General features: G+C 48.1%; 1 protein-coding gene across 1 annotated transcript; it reads right to left on the reverse strand.

The window, feature by feature from the left end:
• Nucleotides 1-21,120: 21,120 nt before the first annotated feature.
• KCNJ16 (potassium inwardly rectifying channel subfamily J member 16) lies at nt 21,121-22,380 on the reverse strand. Its single transcript, XM_036269650.1, has one exon. The coding sequence runs from the start codon at nt 22,378-22,380 to the stop codon at nt 21,121-21,123; it is 1,260 nt and encodes a 419-aa protein (XP_036125543.1).
• Between the last annotated feature and the right edge of the window lie 2,174 nt (nt 22,381-24,554).

Below are 24,554 nucleotides of genomic sequence, written 5' to 3' on the forward strand. Positions count from 1 at the left end.
AGGCAACCAGTGATGAAGTGCTCAAATGGACTGTGCCAAACAAAATTCCCAGGGAGTGTCTGAGGAGTGCAATGGAATGGAGTAGAATTTCTGGAGGAGTTTACAATGGAAGACAACATGTATGACACATTGCCACGTGCAGTTGTGTTAGGGATGCTGAGACTAGACTAGAAGGCAACCCTGTTTGTGCCCTCAAATGCATGTTGGCCCCCAGATCTGTCTATAAATGGGCATGCAATTGTGTGGATAATTTCTAAGCTGCTTCTAAGCACGTCATGCACGCCATTGCCTACATAGACCCGGTGTTCCCTGAAGCCATGGGATGTACTCCACACACCCTGTTTGCCATTTGTCACCCCTGAAACACACAGTGATTGTGCCTGACTTATCTGGCATGCTTGGGGATGCAACGTGTCACAGAATGGCTTTTCTACACTGAATTTTGTTTGGGTGGGGATTCTTTTCCCTGATGTACTATATGCATCCTCGATCTCTCCAGTCGATGCCCCTGGAGCGCTGTCTACATGTCTCCAGTAGAGCCTGTTTGGTGCCTCTCCTGCTATCAAGTATGTTTCCCTATGTTTGTTTCTACCCACCAACTACCCACCAAGTGAGCTTTGAAAAAACGCACTGCGTGGCTTCTTTTTCTTTATCTCCTCATTGCCTTGCATATGGCCAAATTCAAAAAGAAGTCAGCCTCATTCAATGTCAGTGGAATGAATGAATGAATGAAAGTAGCAATAGTTGTGAGTATACCGTGGCTTTGGAATAACAACTCAGTTTCTGCGTAATAAACATAAACTATTTCACTTTACCTTCAGTAGAGCGGACCTATCAGGACACAGTATTAGCAGTGTCTCCTCCATTAAATGACCCTAGACAAAGCTTTTTTAGGCCTCTGCTTGCTTTTCCTTCTTCTCCATCAGTGAACGCCTTCTTGTCTCATTGTGGCTCCTGCCAATGTGCCTTGAATCTGTCAGGCTGTCACCGTGCTGTCTAATTTGCTGATTCTCATCTGCACTGGGCCGAGAAATTATGTAACCGAGGTTGTTAAAAAGATGTATATGAAGTAAAAGCAAATATGATCTAAGGGGCTTAAAGTGGATGCATGTTTTTGAAATGGAATGAGGAGAAGCTAAATTTGGAGTTACCTTGTTTTGTTCAGTTCTTTTTTTGGGTAAAAAGCTTCAGGATATGGATTTACAACATCTATTTCAGCTTCTCAGGGCACTTAAATGCTTCCATTCTAGTATTTGCTGTGTGATGAATAGTTGAAAAAGACCTCTGGGTAAATGAGGTACCCGTGTGTTTGCATATATAAATATGCCTATATTTATGTGTCTATGTATATAAAACTTATATGACATTTATGCAAAACAAAAACGTTGTACCTATGGTCACCAATAACATGAATGACTAATGATAACAGAACAATAACATTAGATCATTATTAAAAGAAAAGCCAAGGTATGCCATTACTCGTTTTATAGGTACTGACTTAGATATTTTAACGTATTAATTAGGATTGAATTCAGATATTTCCTCTCCTGCTTTTGGATTTGAGCTACATCGGCCCACTTTAAAGATTAAAAAAATTCTAATGAATTAGCCCTCTAAACAAATGTTCGAGGAAGTCATTTCTCTGATTAGCAATAGAAAAACTTTGAATTTGTAACAGATCGAAACTCTGTCACCCATGTTTCAGCTTCTGGTCTTATCAGCGAAGAAAGTCTCCATTTAAAACTTGTATTGATACCTAAATCTATTCTTTTATATGGTTTGCATACCTGAGTCACCACATTTGGGCAAGGCGGGAGCCCCACCCTGTAAACAATGCTATTCAGCAACTTGATTGTCATCTGCCTGCGTGGAAACTGAACTACGTGCAGACTCAGACTATACCTGTTAAGTCAACCTGGGGAAACAAACACCTGCCCGGAGAGCCGGGTCTCCCACTGACTGACATTAAACGTCTCATGCATGTTAACGCATGCAGCCGTGCTTTTCAAAAGTCATGCAAAACGATCTATTTCTCACTTAGACAGAGGCTAAACCCCAAAGCTATTGCTCTTAATGTCTATTATTTTTATATAAAAGTTTAGTGCCTCCTCCGTACTCAGTTAAATGAGGGAAGGAGTATATTTTATAAATTAGTGGCAGAAAGCAAATTTGAAGTACACACACACACACACACACACACACACACAGTCATATCTGTTGGCGCAATATTGAAAACCTCCTAACAGATGTAGAGGGTTAAGTTTCCAGTTGCAGTTACTTAGCTGTGGCTGAAGAGCAGGGCTCAGCATGGAGATCCCCTTTCTCAGTAACCTGCTTGCAGGATTCTGACTTTATTGTGTTTAGAGTTCACTTACACTTTACATTGTAACTGCAGTTTAAAAAAAGAAAAATCATCTACTCACCCACTACATACACATTTCTTATGCATGAAAGCATGAAACCTTCAAAGCAGCTAATGGTAACCCTCTCGGTAGATTCCAAAGTAAAAGAATCTGTACGGCTCTGAGGCTCAGCTTCAGTATTGCAGCAAAACACTAGCTCCTAGACACATAACATAGGCAATGACAATGTTGTCTGCATTTCCTTGCGGATGTTATCTGAACATCGACCGGGCAAAGCATCATCCAGCGTAAGACCTCGTCACCGAAGCCGTACCTATCGATTCAGAATCCGGGCAGTGTGATGGGCACATACGCACAACTCTCCCTAAGTGAATGAAGCACAGAAAATAGCTGACTCCTCTCTCTGTTCGACCTCCTCTCCTCATGCGTTGCTCGCCTTGCTTTGTGTTCCTCTCCATCACCCATGCATACAGTATTCCAAACCCTGCAGACGAGGCATCGGGACCGAAACCTAGCCAATGGTGCTGGCACAGTACTCGGAATTAGACTGCTGCCATACCGTAGCATTTGGTTCGTCTCTGGACAGACGGCTCAGGAGCTGAGTGCCTCCAGCTCCCAGACTCTACTGGAAAGCATAGCCTCGCGAAGCAACGTGCCCCCCAAGCACCCAGCACTCTTGACGACAGAAAACCAACCCGTACCCTGCAGGTGGGACAGTCCGCAAAAAAAAAAAAAATATTTTTAAAAAAATCATTTTTGAAATTGTTTCTCCAAAAGAAAATTGACTATGAGTTGACTGTAAGGTCACGACATAAAACAAAACCCAAAAAGAAAAGAAAGAGCCCCGCGCACCCTCCCGTCTCCTGGACCCTCCGAGTCCCCGTCAGAAAGCAACGCAGAGATGGGAGAGCGGGCACAGAAGCTCTCACCCCTCGCTCCCCTGGAGACCCCCTCAGACTGTGAACGTTTTCTCACAGGAGCGCTGGGGAGAGGCCAACAGTTCATGCCCAAAGTGAATTTCATAATTTCCTCTCTGTGCAAATACCAGGGTATTTATTTCTCTTACGTAATTTCCAGGGAGCCCGTTATATGACCCGACTTCTATTCTGTTGGTCGGCCCAGGGGCCTTAGCATCAGTCACCGCTGGTGAGAACGACCAAGGTCTGAAACATGACTGCAGAGGGACTTAACAATTCCTGGAAGGAAAAGGGTTAAGAGCCAGTAAAAACAGCATAAATTTATACACAACCGAGTGTGATTTCACGTTGATTCTCTTCCTTGCAAGGAGGACAACAATGCAACTCTGTAACTAACGCTTCTGGTCTGAAAAAACCTGCTCCCCAAAGGGTCCGTTTCGCCCACTGCAGATGGCCTCAACAGCCTTCTGCTTAGAAAAGTCCCCTGGACAGCGAGAGGGTGAGCTTTCTTTCCAAAGGACCTGAAGGGTTCATGACATCATGGAAAAATAATCTCAGCGACGGGGCCGAAGGGAACAGCCTCCTGTGATTGGTCTGTGATGGTTTGAGTCAAGCTGACAGGTTCTAGAATTATAACTGCTTTGTCCCAACCTTAACCTGCTAGGAAGGGGGACGGCTTGAAGAGCCGGAGAACTTGGCTTCAGAAAGAATTATGAGCAGATATAAGCCACTGCACTGGCTTAAATGTTAAAAAACAAATAAAAAGAAAACTGGCCCTGATACGCTTGCGTTTCATCCGGCAAGCACGCATCGAGCTCGGCCTTATTTCCACAAATATAGGCAGAGGATTGTCCACGCGAAGGAGTAACGGAGGAGATGCATTTGCTTCCCTTCCGAAGGACAGCAAACGCTCCTTGGGATGAAGGAGGCAGCTGCCCGAGTCCCCTGTGTCCTCTCCCTGCGACGGAGGCTTCTCCGGATGAGCCAGCGGGTTGTTAATGGAGCGCTCAGGAGGGCGTTCGGTGGGGCCGGTGGAAAGAGGGCAGATGGGGTGCAGCCGCCCCTCTCCCCCACGCAGTCCCTCCTTGCTCTTCTCTCTCCCCTTCTCCTCCAGGAATTGCCTGTCAGTTGGAGAGTAAGGACATCAGTGGTCCCACTGAGGGGAGAAGCTTCCCTTTTTCACTTGGCCGTGGACGGTCCGGGTGGCTGAGTCTTTGCCTGTAGTGCTAGAGGGGCACAGGCAGCTGCCCCGACAGTGTCCTGCCATTGTCCCCCCAGTGCTGCTCTGTTGTCCTCTCCCCCTTCCTTAATGTGCTTTCCGATTCTTCAAGGGAACCCCTTGCTGCCTCCTGGCTGCGGAGCTCGAGTATCCGGATCACGACACCGGGAAGAGCTGGGCTTGGGGCTTCTTCTTTCTTTGTTTCTTTTTTTTAATTTTTCTTCTATATCTACTTTAGAGAGAGGAAGGGAGAGGGAGAGAAACATCGCTGAGAGAAAACACCAGTGGGCAGCCTCCTGCATGCCCCCCACTGGGGATCGGGCCCACTGGGCATGTGCCCTGACCGGGAATCGAACCGGTGACCTCCTGGTACAGGAGTCGACGCTCAGCCACTGAGCCACACTGGCCGGGCGACTGGGGCCTTTTCAATACTATTGATTGTATTAGAAGTTCTGATGAAGATGAGAACTAAAATGGAAAAGCTCCCCCGCCCCCCAGTAAACATTTAGAGATGGCATCATTGGGAGGTTTTTGTTCAAAAGTCAGTTCTCCGAAAAACTCGATCTTTTGTGTGGAGTAACCTCCCTGCCACCAGATAGGGCCAACTCTGAAAGGCCTTCTCCCCAACGTGTCCCCTTCTTTTGTTCATGAAAATCTGTCGGTTTGATCATTTTTGGATGGGAAAGTATCATGATGAAGAAAATGACCCAAAACAAATACATGCTTTGTAGGTGAAAATCCTCATTAGACAAGACCCCTAAAAAAGAAACCATTTTTTCTGAAACCCAGGCCTCTCTGATATTTTAAATCAAGGATGTCCCACTTGCCATGGTGCTGGGTCAGGGCTCTGCGGACCGCAGCTCTCGGGCCCAACCCGGCCCACCAGCTACACAACACGTGAGCTGAGCCCGTTTTTACATTTTTCAATGGTGGGGTGGGGGAGGGGGATAAAAGAAGAAGACTATTTCACGATACTTGATTATTTGATAAAATTCAAATGTCTGTACTCAGAAAGTTTTATTAGAACAGAGCCAAGGTCGTTCGCTTACAGAGAGTCCCTCGTCCCATGCTCAATGACTGAGCTGAGGGGATGAGACCATCTGTGGCCCACGAAACCCAAACTATTTATTCTCTGGCCCTTTCCAGAAGAATTGTGCTGACCGCTGGCCCAGAATAACGCTGTGGAACGTAGGGCCGGGCTGGATAAAAAGGGTACGAATACATCCCTCACCTCTGAGTGGCCGAATACATTATGTGTGCTTCCGTGGAGAACAATCAGTCACGCCAACCATGTGCCACGTGTGGGTAAATGTTCGGAACTGGCCCTAGGACTCAATGAAACAGAAACGCGGGGGGGCATCAGATATAAAGGTGGATGGGGTTTAAAAAAGAATAACCACAGGACTGTGAAGTGCCAGGAAGAAAAGTCATCACACGTTAAAAGGAAAGCAAGCCAGCTCCATCACTTCGGTGGAAGTCCGGGTTGCAGAATTTGAGGAAATGGAAGTGGTGATATTAATGATCTCAAAGGATAGAGGAGTTCCCCAGATGCTCTCCAGCTACTATTCACATGTTTTATTTAAGAGGGGATTTTAGTGACCTTTGGGGTGAAATATTCATCAAAAATTCATGGACAAATTAATTTTCTTTTCTTATCCCATTGTTATTTTACAAACATGGAGGACTGAGTCGGACAAGTTCATCCTCCAGATTCCACCTGGACTTTTTTTTTCCCTAAATGATTTGCTGCTACTCATTCTTTCTGCTTTTTAAATCCTTATCTGAGAATATGTTTATTAACTTTTTTTTTTGCACAAGAGAAAGGGGGATGGGGAAAGAGAGAAGAGAGAGAACAAACATCGATTGGCTGCTTCCTGCACATACCCCAGCCTGAGGATCAAACCCACAACCTAGGTGTGCCCTGACCTGAATCCCCCCGCAGCCTTTCGGCGTGTGGGACGGTGCTCCAGCCAACTGAGCCACACCAGCCAGCGCCCACCGAGAGTTCTCCTCCGTGATCTCTTTGACCGAACAAGATTTTGTCAGAAATTTGACCTTATTTGACTGGCCCTCTTAACAATTTGATCTACAAGAAATGAAGGTGTTACAACCTATTTCAAAAATGTGTGCATGGATGTAAGTCCCGTGGGAGTCACATGACTTAAATGACTATGGCGTAAATACAGTGCAGTGAGTTCCTGCCTTAGTTCTCCTGCCTTGGTGGTCAGTACGCTGGCATCCAACACACCACCGTATAACTTCTGTTTGTTTTTGCAGAGTTCCCTTACTCGGACGATCTCTGAGGGTTCATCTAAAGGTGGTGCCACCACTAGTAATATTATCATCCTCATTACCATTGTCGTTTTCGGTGCAGGGAATGCTAAGCTAGAGGTCAGTACTCTCTCTTCATAGCCAATAATTGCTATGAATTTAAAAGCAGTGGTGCCCTGTCTTTTCAACACCGTGTTCTTATAGGAATACGAGTTCCTTAAGTCAGGCTCCTGGGAGAATGGAGTGTACTGGCAGCTGCCCTTACAAATAACCAGAAAACAAGGGGATCGTGCATCTAGTCCTTCCGGGAATGCTCCCTTAGTGAGTGTGTGTGAATAAGCATTCCAGCAAGTTTTTACGAGCGGCTCCCTCGCTTCCATAGCAGTCAACAAAAATCAGCAATTCAATGGAGCTCTCTGATAGCAACTTGACTATGAACATTCCTTTTTCGAATATTACTATTGAATGTACAATGACATACACAAAATAGTCACTAAATTCAAGTTGATTTGCATCATTATTCATGAGTCAAGATAGTAATGCATGCCCTAAGGTGCACCCAAACACTGCTCTTCAAATACTTCATTTATTCACTGAAAATCCCATTGCCAGACCTGAATCCATCACGCTGTCTTTATAACACTTTAGATGATCATTGAACCTGTTTAGCTTTTATGTTCGGATAGGTTGACTACATAGCCCTGTTAGATTATGTGATAATGTGTTTTAAATGTATGAAAAATAAATTTAAAAGGACTTTGTTCTAAACAAAAGACATATCCCAAACCAAGCTCTGTCCTCTCAAAAAAAGTGGCTATGGCCCTGGCTGGTTTGGCTCAGAGGTTAGAGCATCGACCCACAGACAAAAAGGTCTTGGGTTCAATTTCTAGTCAAGGGCACATACCTGGGTTGCAGGTTCGATCTGTGACCCAGGTTGGGGTCCTGTGGGAGGCAACCAATTGATGATGTGTCTCTCTCACATCAATGTTTCTCTCTCCCTCTCTCTCCCTCCCTCCCTTCCACTCTCTCTAAAAAAATCAATGGAAAAATATCCTCAGGTGAAGATAAACAACAAAGAAGAAAGTAGCTAAGGAAAAGGTCCCCTGCAGAGGATGCCCATAGCAACAGAGAGTCCCCTGGATGGAGATCGGCTGGTGTTCACGGAAAAGACCCCTTTTGTTTGACATGATACAGATATGTGAGTGTGTGGGACCATCAAATCCGTGAATGGAAAAAAATAATTCAAACTCTCATAAGGGCCAACGAATGTTTGGTTGAAATTTTTGTTTCTCGGTTGATTGCTTTTGGCTCCTGCACAAACCCACAGTGGCCAGGTGACCGCCCTTCCAGAACAGTGTGGTTTAGCTCGCGGAACTGAGCCCCTTCGCCACGCTTGAATGGGGTAGACGGCGGGCTTGGGAAATAGTACACAGACAAGCGACGGCCTGGCACGGGTCCTCACACGCCTGGGCCTTCAACAGTTGGTGGTGATCCATGACCAGGAGAGAGATGGAGAGCTGGTTTATTCCAGGGTTCGAGGATTGTTTTCCTCTCTGGTATATTTCTGTGGTAGATGTTCTTCTTGACCCAAGAATGATCTGGCCTTTCCTTCTAGAACCTCACCATTGGCAGATGAAGTTCGTTACGTCTTTTATGGAACGCCACTCACGCACATAAGACACGTTCACTTGGAAAGCTGGGTTTTTTTCCAAACTGATACAGTCTTGGGAATTGAACGTCATGTCAAAGGTTAAAGAGCAAGAAAGCACGCAGACTGCAGAGGGGACTTCGGGACCGCCTGGCAAGCCAGCTCTCTGTCCCTGGTGCAGTCACTCTCCTGGTCCCTAGGTGAGCCTTCGGACGCTCCTCTTCCCTGCAGACCTCTGACAGCCTCCGTCTTCGCTGAGCCCCTGCTTCTCATTGCAATAAAAAAAACAACAGCAGAGAGAACAGGCGTCTCCAGCCTCAGTCCCCGGGGCCCCGACCTGAAATCTGCCTGGACCTCGCTACCTGTACACGCTGTCCCCCTCCTGGAGCTGTGGCCACGAGGTCACCCAGCCCTGCCTTGTCGACTGGATGCCGTCCCTTCTCATCTATTCCAGGACTCACTTCTTTAATTATCCCTCTCTCCTACATTGTCTATTTTTTCCTCTCTATGGGATCATTCCCATCTGTTCATAAACATGCTGAGCTACCTCCCACTTACAAAAAGAAAGAAGAGAAATACAGAGGAAGAAATGAAAGGAAGGCTCCCCTTGACCCCGCATCTCCCTCCAGCTATTATTGCTTCGTGTGTCTTCTCCTCTTTATATCAAACCTTTTCCAATGCGGCCACCGCGGCGCACCTCTCCATCTCCCTCTGATCCCCGCGTGTCCCCCGGGCTACACTCCGAGGCCTTTCATGCTGAGTCCCACGGTCAGCTCTGCTCCACTCTCATGGCCGCTGAGCCGCACGTGATGGTCAGTGACCTCTGGGGTCACCCCTGTCCTTGGCTAAGTAGCCACTCTTCTCTGTCCTTCCTCGTAGCTCTCAGAGGCTCGCTCTTTCTCGTCCCCTCTGATGCATTTCCTTATGGCTCAGCCTCTCCCCCTGGCCGGGCCCCTGGGTGCCCATTCAGTGCCCGTCCCAGGCAAGCTCACACCTTTAAAGAAATGGGGCTCCCAACTTACATCCCCAGGTCCGACCTTCTCCGCTTCTCCAAACTCACAACTTCCTGCGTTTTCCCCACTTGAGCATCAGAAGCACCCGAAACACACGGCGGCCGCACGGAGCTCCTCACTGTTTCTTCTCCCACGGAGGCCGGAACATCTTTCCGCCTCAGGGCCTTTGCACTGGCTTAACCGTCCGATTCCCAGGTAGCCGCGTGGTGCACGCTCTCTGTTCTAGGTTTCAAATAGTCTCTTCTAATGTCCTGAGCAAACGTCCCTCAAGCGACAGGCCTTCCCTGAGCAGCCTACCTGAGGTCGCGCCCATCGCTCTCGGCTGGGGCACACGCCGTGGTCTGCTTTCATGGCATTTGGACGTGCCTGTCGTTGAATTCCGTGTTTGTTTCTGTACATCTCTCTCCCCTCCTACACTGGCAGTCCAAGGCGGTACGATCGTGTCTCTGCTTCGCTCAGGATTGCCCATATGACGTCCCTGAATGGCTGGACACGAGGTAGATGCTCGAATATGAATGCATGGATTAATGGGCTTTAGGAAAATCAGGTACTGCCGCTGAAAACTCTTATTTCACTGAATGCATGGATTCTAGTTTGGGCCAATAAACTAGGAAGGGAGAGAGGGAGGGAGGGAGGGAGGGAGGGAGGGAGGGAGGGAGGGAGGGAGGGAGGGAGGATTAGTCAGAAAATTAAAACCATGGCTTAGAAGGAGAACTATTCATTGCAACAAACTCTAGGTAAAGATACACAAGGTTGATATGGATTCATGTCTGGCGTCTGCTATTTAATTATGCGATTATAGGCAAATGTTTTCCGATTCTTAGCATTTCACTGATGACGTGGTTGGAAGAGATATATGGGAGGTTTTCCTGTTTTAAATCCTATGAGCTACATCGCTCCTTTGAGGTGACATTATTTCTCTAAATGAGACAATCTGGGGACCTCTTATGAGAACACCTTATGATAAATATTAAGAATGGATACCTTTTTCAGACAATAACTATAAAGATGGGCACCAGGTATCGGCCACTTGCTCTGTGCTCACTACTTCCACTTACAATGTGTCATTTAATTGTGACAATCTTATGAGGTAAGGACTTTCACCCTCCTTAACAGATAAGGAAACAGGCTAAGAAGTTTGAGTCGCTGGCCCAAGCGCACTCCACTAGACATCCACAGAGTTCAGATTCAAGTCTAGATTTCTGTCCAAATTCCATTCGCGAGTGTACCAGACAGACAGAAAGAGAAAGGGAAACAGACCTACAGAGAATGAGAATAAGAGATAGAAGGAGACTGAGAGAGAAACTGGCAGATTTAAAGACCAAGAAGCAGATGAAGAGACTTGAAACCAACCCTAGCCTGGCAGTATCTCTGGGAGAAGTCATTAAACTCTCCCCTTCTCTCCGCGCACACATGCTCTTTATGAGGGAATTGTTGGAACTCCATTGCTTTCTAATACCTTCATCCTTGGTTAAAACTATATCCTTGATCAAACAAGCCCTGGTAATATAAAACAGAGGCCATTAAATTCCTAAATTTGTTACCAAATATATTATTTAGTCCCGAGCAGACAGAACTCTTCGGGAAGGTGGCCAATCCTATCTTTCTCTGTTGCTCACATCTGGATGCTGACATCAGTGGAATTTAGGAAACAGAAACGTCCTTTAAACAACTATCACGACCCTCCGAAATGCATAAAAATCCTGAGATTATCATGCACGTCGCTGCAAAGCAAATCTTTGCTCATTATTAAAATCGGGTCTACTAAACTGTTTCTATATAGGCATTACTATGATTATTCTAACACATACCTATATTGATATCTCGATTCTGGTTGCTTTCTCTTGCTATAAATAGGTCGCTGGATTATTTATTAGATCTCAATGGACGTGATCCAGACTACCATGTCTATATTTGTGGATGGAGAACGGCCACCCAAATGAACTCCAATTTCTTCTTCTAAATATATATTCCATGTGGAGGTAGCAAAGGAAAAATCCAGCCCATGGAATCCATACTTAGACCCCTGGCATTTGCTGCTTTTCAGTGCTAGCTCTTTTCTGACTGAGCAGTACCCATTGAATTTTCTTCAGTGGCCTTACTGCCCATGTGATTCCCAAGTTATTCTTCAAATTGCATCCCATAGAAAGCGGGGTGGGCGGGGTGGGCGGGCAGTGTGGATTAAAACCTAATGGATTTACTTCATGGAAAAAAGCATGTGTTCCCTTGTGACCACAAGGTGGCGCAATGGTGACCAAGAATCCTCAACCTCCTAATAGAATACAATTACCAGAGGCTTTTACATAATTGTTACTATTAATAGTTGTTATTATTATCATGATGGTATTTTAAAAGCCCAGCCTATCACCCTAGCCTTTGGTGAAAAGATAAAGTGCTTTGATTTATTTATTTTTAATCTCTTCCTTCTGCCTGCAAAATCATACATATTTTGCTCTCACCCAATTCCCAGGCCCAGAAAGGACGGGTAGGTGTGCACATTCTTCATTGCACTTATTGCCCAAAGCGTATGTTACATCTCTGGAAAAGGAGAAATAAAACTTCATACTGTCTGACGGATCTGCAGTTGCTCAGATCCCTGATTTCCTGGCTTGCCTGCTACTTATCTGTCATATAAAGACAAAATAAAAATAAAAAAGCCATTCTGGGCATTTTGGTTTCAGTAAAGGTTCAGATCCATTTCCCCGGGTCCCACCGCAGACATGATATTGAGAAGGGTCCCCGGAATACTCCAATGTGCTGTCCGTTCATTTGCGATGGTTTGGAATGAGGTCAGGCCATCTCCCTCACGCCCAGGGGACGAAGACGTCACTGGTGTCTGGGAATCCTGCTGCTGTGATCACAGTCACTTATACTTATTGGGGAGGAGGGGGCGGATATCAAAAAGCAGCTACTTTTGCCCAAATGGAAATGAAACACAGGCTGGCCAAGTACAGCCGATCAGGTGACTCCCTGCACCAGGCACCCCTCTGAAGATGCCCCTGTCGATAATCACACGAAAGGGTCAGCAGCACCCTTGACTAAATACTCCACCTCCAACTTCCATGGATGAAGCGTTCCGGCATTTCATGAACCGCGGTGGCATATATGGTGACCTGTGTCACAAATGGTGGTGACCCTCCCCAGGACGTGAGTGCTCTGCTTGAGTGACCATGTTCTTCTGGCCCCTGCCGGCTTCCTGCACTTGTAATTACAAACCCAATGTTTCATTGTTTTTAGAAAATCAGGCCTGTGTCAGTTGAATCTTCCCTGTTTAAAACAGGCCCAATTTTAGGAAGGGACAGTAATATAAAACTGAACAATGAATTCAGCAAATAGTGTTCCTCTAACTGAACTGTTGATTGATGATCACGGGAAGCATAAAATGTACATCACAGTTAGTTACACATTAAAGAAGGGTTCTAAAGGAAGCAGAAAATAACATGACATTAGAACTTGGCTGGTAAATTCAGAGTCCTATAATCATGAGAATAGAAAAGATTGCAGTCAATGACATATGCTAGTGGAAAAAAAATCGTAAGAAGCCAACAAGAAATAAACAAACAAAAAAGAATCAGGACTCGAAGTAGAGTGAGGGAAAATCATTCCAGCGTGTGCTTGCTAGGGATCATGAAGTAGCCGAAGCAACATCCAGGCTGTCAGTGTTTGAAAGCAGTGGACCAGAGAGGTCGAGTGATTCCCCCCCCTCCCCCCCAGCTCATTAGTGGCAGTGCTGGGACCAGAATCAACGACTCTGGGGAGGAGAAAGACAATACACTTAGAAAATTGACCTCTGACATCAAGAAGAAAGCACAGATATTCAGGAAAAAAATAATTTTGTGATAATTAGTAGAGCATTATTATCCTACAGTGAATGATGCTTTTGCTTTCAGATTCCTCTGAAACATGCTATAACTATTAGTGATATCTAGAAGGGAATGTTAGTTAATTGAGCAATTCCTATGTGCCAGACAGTTATATGTATGTGTGTGGAGATATATACACACACACACACACACATATATACACACACATATATATATATATCTCCACACACATACACAACCTGCCCTCCATATCCACGGGTTCCACATATATGATTCAACCAACTGTGGATAAAAAATACTCCCAAATCCTGGCTGGTGTGGCTCAGTGGATGAGCATCGTCCATGGACCGAGAGGTCCAGGTTCGATTCCCGGTCAGGGCACGTGCTCAGGTTGTGGGCTCGAACCCCAGTGGGGGGCGTGCAGGAGATTGATGTTTCTCTCTCACATTGATGTGTCTATCTCTGTCTCCCTTCCTCTCTCTCTAAAAAAAATCAATAAAAACATATTTTAAAAACAGAAAATACTCTGAAAAAATGTGTTACCATGTGGCTGATGTGTAGTCTGTAGTGAGGCCCACGATAGTGCTTCTATACGAAACATGTAGCCTTTTGTCTTGTCACTGTTTCCCAAACAGTATATTGTAACAGCTCCTTACATGGCATTTACATGGTGTTAGGTATCGTGAGTAACGTAGAGATGATTTAAAGTATACGGGGGGATGGGCATAGGTTATATGTGAATGCTGTACCATTTTCTGTAAGGGACTTGAGCATCCCCAGATTTGGGGGTGGGGTGGGGTCTGGAACTTACCCTCACGGAAACCGAGGGAGCACAGTGTACGTATATCTAGACATGTACGTATGTGCCCATGGGGGGGGGCGCTATTAGATAAACATCATCTCCATCTCCATTGACAGAGTTCCCGTGACAATGACAAAATTGCCCTTGTTCTGCTGAAGGGCACCCCCAGAACTTGAATCTGGTTCGAAGTCCATGCCCTTCCACTGTATGTGGTGCAGGAGAGAATAAGAACCGGTGCTCCCCGCTCCGGGCGATCCGCAGGCTTGTTCTCCAGCTGGTCAGTGCGGCTCCGTGCCCGTGGTTTGCAGCCCGCCAGACCGCGAGTGTCCCGGGTTCAACAGCAGCGGCGCGTTTGGGTTGCGCCGGGCCCTTGGCTCATGAGCCTGCTCCTCCCAGGCCCCCGCTCCTTTGCTGGAACACGTCGAGAGGTTGGCACAGAAGTCTGCAGACTTTATGGTATCATGACCTAAAGCAGTCCAATGCTTTCTGAGACAGCTGCACCTGAGTGCCCAGTCGAATGTACAAGGGGGGTCTCCTGTATGGTGACCTGCAGTCAGTTTGTCCTTGGTTTGCCGCGAGTCGCTCAGCCTTGGAGGCGTCGGAGGAGAGTGGAACCTTTGTTCCCAAAGCCCCGTTTCACTGAGTCCTGATGCCTGGCACAAGGGGGGGGGGGGGGGGCGGGGCGTGGTTTGTGTAACCCAGCGAGGTTTTGGTGAGATAGCACACAGAGGATTTGCATTTGGATGGGAATGATTTCTATTCCTTCTACCAAATGACTGCTCCTTTTAATTTGCTTTTTTACCTCCTTAGCTTCCGTCAACGTTGAAGGTAACACTCTGAAAGAGATGCAGTTTGGGGATAATACCTTAGACTTCCGTAGGCCCCCTTGTGTGCCTGGTACTGTTTTAAGCACTCTGCAAATATGATCTCATTTAATCCTTACAACAATTGTGTGTGTGTGGTGGGGGTGGGGGGGCTATTATTTTTCCTCACTTCTCAGTTGAGAAAACCGGGGCACAGAGAGGTTAAGTAAACTGCCCAAAGTCACACAGGAAGAGGGGTAGAAACAGGATCCGAGCCTAGGCGGTCTGGATTTTAACCCTGTTCTCACAACCACAGCTTCGTACAACAAGAAAAGCTACAGATACGAGAACTAAGAATCAGAAGCGCCAGCTAAGTTGGTCCAGGCCGCGCAGTTACAAGATGAGAAACTGCTCAGCCCAGGTATTCGCGGTTCTCTCAGGTCGGGCTCCTTTCCTCACAGGTCCTGCCTGGAGGGTGCACCTCGTCCTTGTCAGGGGTTTGCTGATGCCCTACGGCTGCCCTGCCGGGGCACCAAATGTCCCTGCCCCCAAGGTGAGAGGCTCAGGGACAGGGATCAACAGGCAGGGGTGTACCCTTCATGCATCAGCATTGCCCTGAAGACAGGCGAGCCTTTTTCTTTTGAATTCAGTAATTTTTGTTTCCCTTTTGGATGAGATTATCCTCCCTCATCATTGCCCTTAACAACAGTTTCCACGTTTTCTGTCCTTACCTGCACTCTGGCTTCTCTCGGTAATTACTGACAAGTGAACAGTTCAGTTCCAAAAGCACGTCTAGAAATAAAACAACTTTTATTTCATAGAGGGTCTTGGCATGGTCACTTTTCCAGACTGGCGACTGCAGGACGAAAACATCTCAACCTCAGGCAGCAGCCGGGCTACTGATGGTCAGCGGTGATTCAGACCCTGGCTTCCTGGGCTGTCCCTCCAGGGCTAGGTCTCTCTGGGCACCCAACTCCTTGACCCCGGAGGGGTCCTCGGGTGTGAAATGAAGCCTGGCTAAGTGAACTAATGTCCAAAACAAAGCTTTGGTCCTGGCCCGCAGGCACACTGGTGTCAGCACTGACAGGCAGCACAATCAATATCGATCTGCAACGTGCCTCTCGCTCAAATAAAGAGCCTTTACCCACCACTGCCCAGTGCACGGGACTGAAGTATTTTACGTGGACCCTGGAAAGTTTCTGATAACTTTCTGCAAAGACGTTTTCACGGGGTCTGAACCTCCTGGGGGCTCTTTCTGTCTCGAGTTCAAGGTACTTAGTGATTAAGGATGTTTTATAGGCCCCCGTGGTACATGATAGCACAGAGAAAAAGCACTCTTTGGCTCTGTAATTCGGCACGACTTAATCTAGCTGTTTGGGTTTTCATCCTCCCGGCTCGCTGAAAACTTGAAATGATTAACCTGTTTCTCCGCGGCCCGCCGAGGCGCCCGAGTGTCCACGGACCCCCCGACTTCAGTGATTACCCAGCTCGGGTTCCCTTGTTTATGTCGAAGCCCCTCCATCTCGGCCCAGCTGTTTTTTCTTGGGATGACAGACTCGAGACCCATATTCTTTTACTTTGCAGCGTTTACAGAACTGCATCATCCATCAAGGACACCCGAGAGCCAAAGGCCATCGTCTCGTTATTTTTATCTTTTCCCTGCGAGGTACTCAGCCACTGAGAGTCGGAAACACGCAGCTGTGTCCATTAAGTCTCCAAACTCTGCACAAAAGATCCCAGCATTCCCGGGGCAAGGAACTCGGGGCAAGATGCCATCTGTCCCCAGCCACATCTCATGGCCCAACCAGAGCCGTCAGAGGACTGTGCGAAGTTGCTTCAGCAAACTGTGCCGTGGAGGAGCGGAGGAACTCACTAGGACGTGTCGTGTTTCTTCCCAAAGAAAAGCCACACAGTGGTGCGGACCAGGAACGGTTTCCGGGCAACACTGTGATTTCTGTCTGTCCGGGAAAAGGCTCCTGTCGGAGGCCTTGCTTGTCCTCCGGCCACAGAGTGTCTCTAGGACAAGCTTTCATCTGCAAAGGCCTCGCATCCAGGGGAACCTTTGCAGAGAATGTGCCCAGCGCCTCCCTGCCACTTCCTCTGCGGGTCTGCGTTGTCCCCATGGGCATTCTCGGGGGAGGCAGAGGGGGGCAAAGTTACTTTCTCGGGCAAATGGGTCATGCTGCTCCTTTAAAAATGAAAGGGAGAGAGAGCGAGAGAGGCCACGCCAGATTTAGCACTGAGGCAGGGTTTTGTGATTTATGGAGCGCGAGGGTGTGCAGGCGCGGTTTCTCCAACTCCACAGGCAAAGCTTATTAAAAAAACCACACACGCAGGGCCTTAGCCACACGCCTTGAAGAGCATTCAGGGCAGAGGGACCGACGCTGATCGGGACTGGAGCTAATAGCGTGGTGGAGACTGAAGACATTTTGGTGCCCAATCTTTGAAACAGGTGCAGCCCAGAGAATCTACTTCGTACACACCCTGACGAACTGGGAAGTGACGAAACACAAGCCTTTCAAGGACGGATCTAGGTTCCTTCGCATGTATTTATACAATTGAATAAATGCACGCGCTCGGTCCGCCCAGGGTGGGTGGGAAACCCAGTTCCAGCAGACTTCTGCTCTTTAGCCTGGGTCTTCGTGGATTTTGGGTCCCTGGCCCCAGTGACGGTCCCATTAAAACCCGGAGTGTCACCCTGGAGGAGGGAAGGAAGGGGGGAAGGGGAGCAGGCCCGGTCATTCCTTTTATCTCGGTCACTCAGCCGTCAGTGTCTCGGAGGGATTTCCAGGCCAACAGTAATTCTTTTGTGTTTGTTTTACAATAATAGTGGCATTTCCTCAACTTCCCAGAAAATGTGGTTTCCACAGAGACCATGTCCATCAAATGCCAGGTACAAGCTGCATCGAACGTGTACATGGTCTCCCCCCCGCCCCGCCCCCCAGCCTTTGTTCCCTGCGTAACTGCCTTTAGATATAGGGCTCGCCGTGTCCGGTGGAAACCATACTCACTCTCGCTCGCACACAGAAGTCTGGAGACACGCACCCCTTCCTCCTTCCCAGGGCCCCGCGGAAGGCGCGTGCCTCCTCCTCAGTGAGGGCTGCAGACGCTTCAGCCGCAGGTGCTGGGTCTAGAAGGGCGCACGCAGGGAGAAGGGGCACATGCCTGCTAAGCCAGTCTTCCAGAAAGGTCACATCTAGAGTTCTGACACCACCTGGGCCAGAACCATGTCACGTAGGCATCAAACCTCTGCCCCCAACACCCCCCGCTGCAAGGGAGACCAGAGAGTGTAGTTGATTTATTTTATTTAAAAAAATTATTTTATCCTCACCCAAGGACATTTTTCCATTTTTTATTCAGATAGAGCGGGAGGGAGAGAGAGGAAGAGAGAGGGAGAGAGAGGAAGAGAGAGCGAGAGAGAAAGATTGATGTGAAAGGGACACACTGAGTGGCTGCCACCCGCACGACACAACCAGGGCCGGGGACAAACTGCAACTGAAGTACAAGCCCTTGGCAGGAACCAAACCCGGGTCTCTCTGGACCGCAGGCCGACGCTCTAACCGTTGAGCCAAACCGGCCAGGGCTGATTTATTTTTTAACCTGCACACTGTGGTCCCAATGGGGACGTTGTTAGAAGAAAAGAATGCGATCATTTGTGACCTGGACATTTAAACGATCCGCCCCAGCATTTTGCTGTGAGGATTGAGAGTGTCTGTTCCCAGCCCCTCACAGAGCTTGATGAGCGGGTTGTCCCTGGAAACAGCACCCCCTTCTCCTCCCTGTGCCCCCTGGCTCTGCACGGGCCTCAGCACACAGCGGAGCAGTGCCCTGATGTCACAGCTACTGTCCTGTCTATGTTCTCCGAGTAACCACATCTTTAGGGAGAAAGGAAGAAAACACACGCGACCTGACTCTCATCGCTGGTGCGGCATTTGAAGCTAGAAACCCGTGTGCACAGAGCCCTCCCGCAGCGCCGACCCAAGCACCTTCATCCCACTTTGGATGCAGCTGTTCCACAAGCTGTTCCAAACCCAAAAAGGCGGCTGATCATTCTGCCTGCGTCCCCGATTCTACGGGACAACACCGTCCTTGTTGGTGCGCTGCCCCCCCCTCCCCGCTGACCACGGCGGCAGAGTTGGCACACACCCCCGAACGCGGGCGCTGCCGCACTCTGTGTGTTCTTTGAGATCTTTATTATTGAGTGACTCGTGGGGGGTGTCCAAGTCTGTTGTAAAGCTACCCAGAAAACGAGAGAGAAATAGTACCCGGGAATGCCAAGTTTACTTTCTGTTCTGGGTGAGAGAATGTGACAACTGAATGTCCTTACTGAACACTGATGTCTCTCTTCTGCGTCTCACAAAGCAAAGTCACGGGGAGACAGATACAGGAGGCGAAGGGAGGTTACGTGAAACTGGGTGACGCCAGTGCTCCCGTTTCCCCTGTGGAACTGCGGCCACAGGAGCCACGTCCGTCAGGACAAGGGGCTGTGCACGCCTGACGCCAGACGCGCAGAACACACCATTCATCCCCCAACGTTAACCCGAGAAATCTCTTACCCATGAAACAACGGGAAGGAGGGGTCTGCACGTGTTGGTTAAGAAATAACTTTGTCGTTCACAGGCAAAAGAAAGAAAGAGGGAAAGGAAGGGAGAGAGGGAGAGAGGGAGGTAGGGAGGGAGGGAGGGAGGAAAAAGGAGAAAAAAGAAAAACATTTTATATATCAATGTATTTCACTTTTACCAGTCATCATGCAGAATGTGATTCGGTTCAATTGGCTTGTATGCTTTAATTTAAATAGAAAAAGAGAGACAGAGAGAAGGAGATTTCCCAGAAGAAGCCAAAACTGTGTGTGTGTGTGTGTGTGTGTGTGTGTGTGTGTGTGTGTGTATTTAAGCAAAATAAACAAATAAAACCTGTGGCATAGACTGATCGCCAACTCAGAAACACACGTTAAAAAATGCAGGCAGTTCTGAATGTAGCCAATACTCTTCAATTTATAAAGCAAGGTGATTGAATTTGTGTGCAATCATGATTAATATCTTTTAACATGGAAATAAGAGTATACAGATGGATCTCACGCCCTCAAATGTAAGCAGTTTGAGAGCCCTTAGCTTCTCCATTCAATAATGCACATTGCATCACTTTAATTATGTTTCACAAAATCTTCCGTTTAAATGATGGCTCTAAATTCAGTGGAAAAATTTCTTCCAATCCACAGTTCAAGTCATTTACATTTTGTAAAGTGACCAAGACAGGCAGCACACAAAACTGCTTCTGGGCTCAAGTACGTTTCCCTCGTCTCCCATCCCCCGAGGAAAGGTTCCGCCCGCAGGGAGCCAGCCAAGGGTCCAGCCCAGCAGCACCGGGCTTTCTCCCGGAGTCTGGGACTGTTCATCGCTGCGGTGCACCCCCCACGCTGTCCCTGTGGCCCGGCTCCCTCATCTTGGCCTTGGAGAAGGTGGGGGTGGGCATCAAAGGCCCCCTGGTCAGAAACCCACAAAGGTCAGGGTTGCCTTATTTCTGCCCTTCCTGGTGCAGTCCACCGGGGCATTTAAGAGAGAATCACTGCTCCGGATAATAACATCCCCTTTTCTCCTGCCTCACGGAAACACGGCTCACGGCACTCCCTGGTCAGGACCTGGGCAAGTGGCCGTGCAGAAATGTCCGAATTGGTGGCACTGTCTATTTCTGACGGCCACCACCTCTTCCTGCCGATGCCAAGATGCACTGAGAGGCAAACAAGGGGACCCGGACAGGAAAGGTGATGCCTTGGTTAAATATCTCAACCTCGCGACTGACTAAATGTGGGCCTTGCATCTATCTTGCTTAGAGGAGAGGATGTTTTTATAGGAAGCCACTCATTATACTATCAGTAATTTGATTCATTCAACATGATGATGGATGCCGGTTGCCTGCTCTATTTTTATTTATTTCCGTACCCTTCCTTCCCCGTGATTGACTATTACATGTGACACCTCCCACTGAAGATGCAAGCGTGTGGAATAATAAAAGGAGCTGAAACTCGTACTCATCAATCAGCTTCTCAGCACTAACACAACTGCTAGCAAAAAGGCAAAACGAAGTTTAAGTGATTGGATACTAGGTACTTTTGAAAATTCTTTTCATCAAGTTTGAGCGTGCTGTTCTTATCAGCAGCATCCAATAGAGCTACCACGTTCTTTTAAAGGCCTGCTTAGCACTACTTGCCTTACGGTGATGGGCTAGGGACTATCATGACTCCGCGTCACCGAGGTTTGGGACTACATCTGGGATTCCACGGAGATCCTGTTTAGAGTCAGGAGGGCTTTCTGGTACGGGGCTTCCTTACACTCCTCCAGGGCGGAGGTGGGGGGCTCCTCGGGGCTTTCACAGCTGCTGACGATGGCCACGGCGCTGAACGACCTTCTCCTGACCTTGGTGTCTGCCGCGCCGGGGCCCCGCGCGGGGGGCGCTTTGTCCACGTGGTGGAGCTGCTGGTCCTTCCAGTCCAACTGCTTGGCGCTGCAGAAGGGGGCGTAGACCTCCACGCTGCCCTCGAACTGCAAGCAGTTCACCTTGTAGTACTTTCTCTTCACCTCCAGGACGTCATTGAACCGGTGGCCCCAGAGAATCTCCCGGGGGACGTAGGAGCTTCTGGACTGGTGGGAGGTCCCGGTGGAATCGCCCGTGTAGATGAACGTCACCAAGATCTCAAAGTTGTCTTTGGCCACCGCTTTCCGGTCCAGGGCGTACAGAGGGCTCTCGTGGTCGATCTCGTGGACAATGGTGACCGGGGTGACGAGGATGATCTGGTCGTTGACCAGCTTGAGGTCTTTGAACGCCATGGTCATGCGGCCCTCGCTGTCCTCGGCGTAGCGCAGAAGCTGGGCTCGGACCGTGCCCTCCACCACGTGGTTGGGGCGGAAGTCCCCGACGCGCCACATGAGGCAAAGCTTCCCGTCCCTCATGCCGATGAGGGCGAAGTAGCTGAAGCGGATGGTCTGCGCTCTCTTGCGGGCCGTGGCCATTTTGGCCAGGGCGGCGCCGATGATGAAGGTGTTGATGATGCAGCTCAAGATGGACTGCAGGATCACGGTGAGCACCGCCACGGAGCACTCCTCGGTGACACAGCGGTAGCCGTAGCCGATGGTGGTCTGCGTCTCCAGGGAGAACAAGAACGCCCCGGTGAAGGAGTGGACGTTGTCCACGCAGGGCGTGATGTCGGGGCTGTTCAACAGGTCCCCGTGGTGGAAGGCTATGAGCCAGAAGACGGAGCCGAAGATCAGCCAGGACAGGATGTAGGACAGAGAGAAGATCACAAACATGTGGCGCCACTTGGTGTCCACGAGGGTGGTGAAGATGTCCACCACGTAGCTGCCCCACTCCCCGAAGATGTGCTTGAAGTACACGTTGCAGCTGCCGTCCTTGTGCAGCAGGCGGCGCCTGGCTCGCCTCTTCTCGGCGATGATGTGCTCCGGGGGGTAGCCCGCGTACTTGGGGTCGATACTCACCACCGGGTAGCTGCTGCCGTAATAGCTCATCCTGTCCCAGGCCCTGCGAGCACCCAGGTGGCTTTGGAACAGAAGTAGTTCTAAGTGGGTTGCTTTGGGTTTCCAGTTAAAAACCTGGGGGGGAGGGGGGGAGAAAAGGAAAATTAAACTCACGTTAGCTTTCATTTCCATCTTTAGAGCCGTTTGCCAAATGCAAAGCAATTGTATGCCGCGGGAAATGGCTGACTTCATTGGAACGCGTGAGGCTCTTGAGTATTGATGACTCGTTTCAGCGTAGGATCCAACTCAGCCATTACAGAAGCAAAATAGGAATTAGAGAAAATAACGTTTTCACAGATGCACACGGCTTGAGCGAACACTATGATGATCCCAAATGAAACCTCACCACCTCTTCTGAACTGACATACAATAAATAAATAAACAAATGAATAAATAAGTAAGCAAATAAACAACTAAGTAAATAAATAAAGTCTCATTCTTGTAGCCTCCTCTGGCAGGAGGGCATTTAGGAAACAAAATAATCTATAATGTAAAAAGGCAGAATATAACAGATCATCTAGCAGTTTTATAAGCTTTCTATGTAAATCGGGTGGTTTTCTTTGAAAGGAGGAGGCAAGGAAGAGTTTCTGCCTTCACGTTACAATGTAACTAACATTCTGGTTGCTACAATATAGTCCCTCACCTCCAGCGCCTGCTGCTTCCTCTCTCTTCCCGCAGGTTCTTCCTTGTGAACTTCCCAGCACAGAACTGATAGGAACACTACCAGATTCGACTCCTTTAGCTCTACCTTTAGTCTTGAGAGGGGAAAAAGATCTTTCTTAACCCCAGAGGAGTTAAAACCACTCCCAGGTAGGCTTTCAATAAGGTATAAAATTGCTTGTGCCTTTGTCTCATAACATCCATCTTTTTTTTTTTTTTTTTTTCTTTTTGGCACCGGGAGCTCTTTTCTTTCCCTCTGAATAGAAGCCCGAAAATTTGCCAAAGTTGCTAATCTTATTTCCCTCTTAAAGGGAGCATACTTCCAATGGCCCCTCCCTCCCACTCCTCTGTGTATCCCTGATGCTTCCACACTATCCCAAGGCAAAATCATTCCAAATTCAGTCTTGAAAAACAACATCAAGACAGAACATACAATTCTTAACACTTTTAGGGTTTACGGTCTAGGCCAAAGGTTTTCCCAGCTCAAGTCTGAGAGCCAGTTTTAAAAATTCAATGTGAAATGGTCTTTAGTTACTTCTATGCAAAATTATGACGTCCCTACAGCCTGGTTTCTATGGTTTAGCGATTATCTGAGAGTGTTTTCCACGCAGTCCACCTGTGCTGGGTGGGTGCAGGGAGGATCATGCCACTTGGTGCACTGAAGATGCTGCTGGAGTAATTACTACCCTGAAGTGGAGACCCCCCCCCCCAAGTCCCCTAAAACCAAACAAGGAAATTGATCACGAAGTACTTATCCAGCACCCTCCAGGGGCAGAAGGGAGGAAAGAGTTAATTTCCCTCCAGTCACAAGGAATCATTTTTCCTCCTCTCCAGGGATCAGGCCCTCTTTACAATAAACACTTTGTTTGGTGGACCACTGTGAGGATGGACACTCCGCCAAAATATCCCGCAAGGCATGTAGGAGTTTCTCTCTGTCCATCTGCCCGCTGCCTCACTCACCCACCCTCCTCCAGATCTGCTTTGGATCCTTTGTCAGCCCTTCAATCGTGTTTTGGGGAGACACTTGCATAATTTCAGGATGTTACCCAGGGCTAAGAAAATGCTTGCTGGAATGACGAATGGCAGATTCTTCCACAAATTTTGTCTACAGCATGTATTATTCCTTGTCAGTTCCAGGCTGATTCTCATTGAAAGACAGCTGCTCACAGGTTCTCGGTCTCCTCTCTCTCACCTGGTCATTTGAGGCTCGAGAATGGGGCCAATTATAATCAAAGACCCATATGATTTCAAATTCAAAAGCAGATTTGGAGATAGGGTTGTTTTCTTATTAAACGCCTCCAGCCCAGTTCCTTAAAGGGACCTGCACAGATCGTGGGAGTCTGAGAATAAGAGAGCAGAGTCCATAAATCAAGAGCTACTGTGTGACTCTGATCTTGACTGCTGCCAGAAGAAAAATGACTTATTTGAAATGGCGTTTGGTTGGCATCGTTTTCCATTCCAGGGGTGCCGGCCACTTCTAGAAATATAAGCCATTTTTAAAATAC

This window comes from Molossus molossus, unplaced genomic scaffold (genome assembly GCF_014108415.1).
Source record: "Molossus molossus isolate mMolMol1 unplaced genomic scaffold, mMolMol1.p scaffold_m16_p_19, whole genome shotgun sequence".
NCBI lineage: Eukaryota > Metazoa > Chordata > Mammalia > Chiroptera > Molossidae > Molossus > Molossus molossus.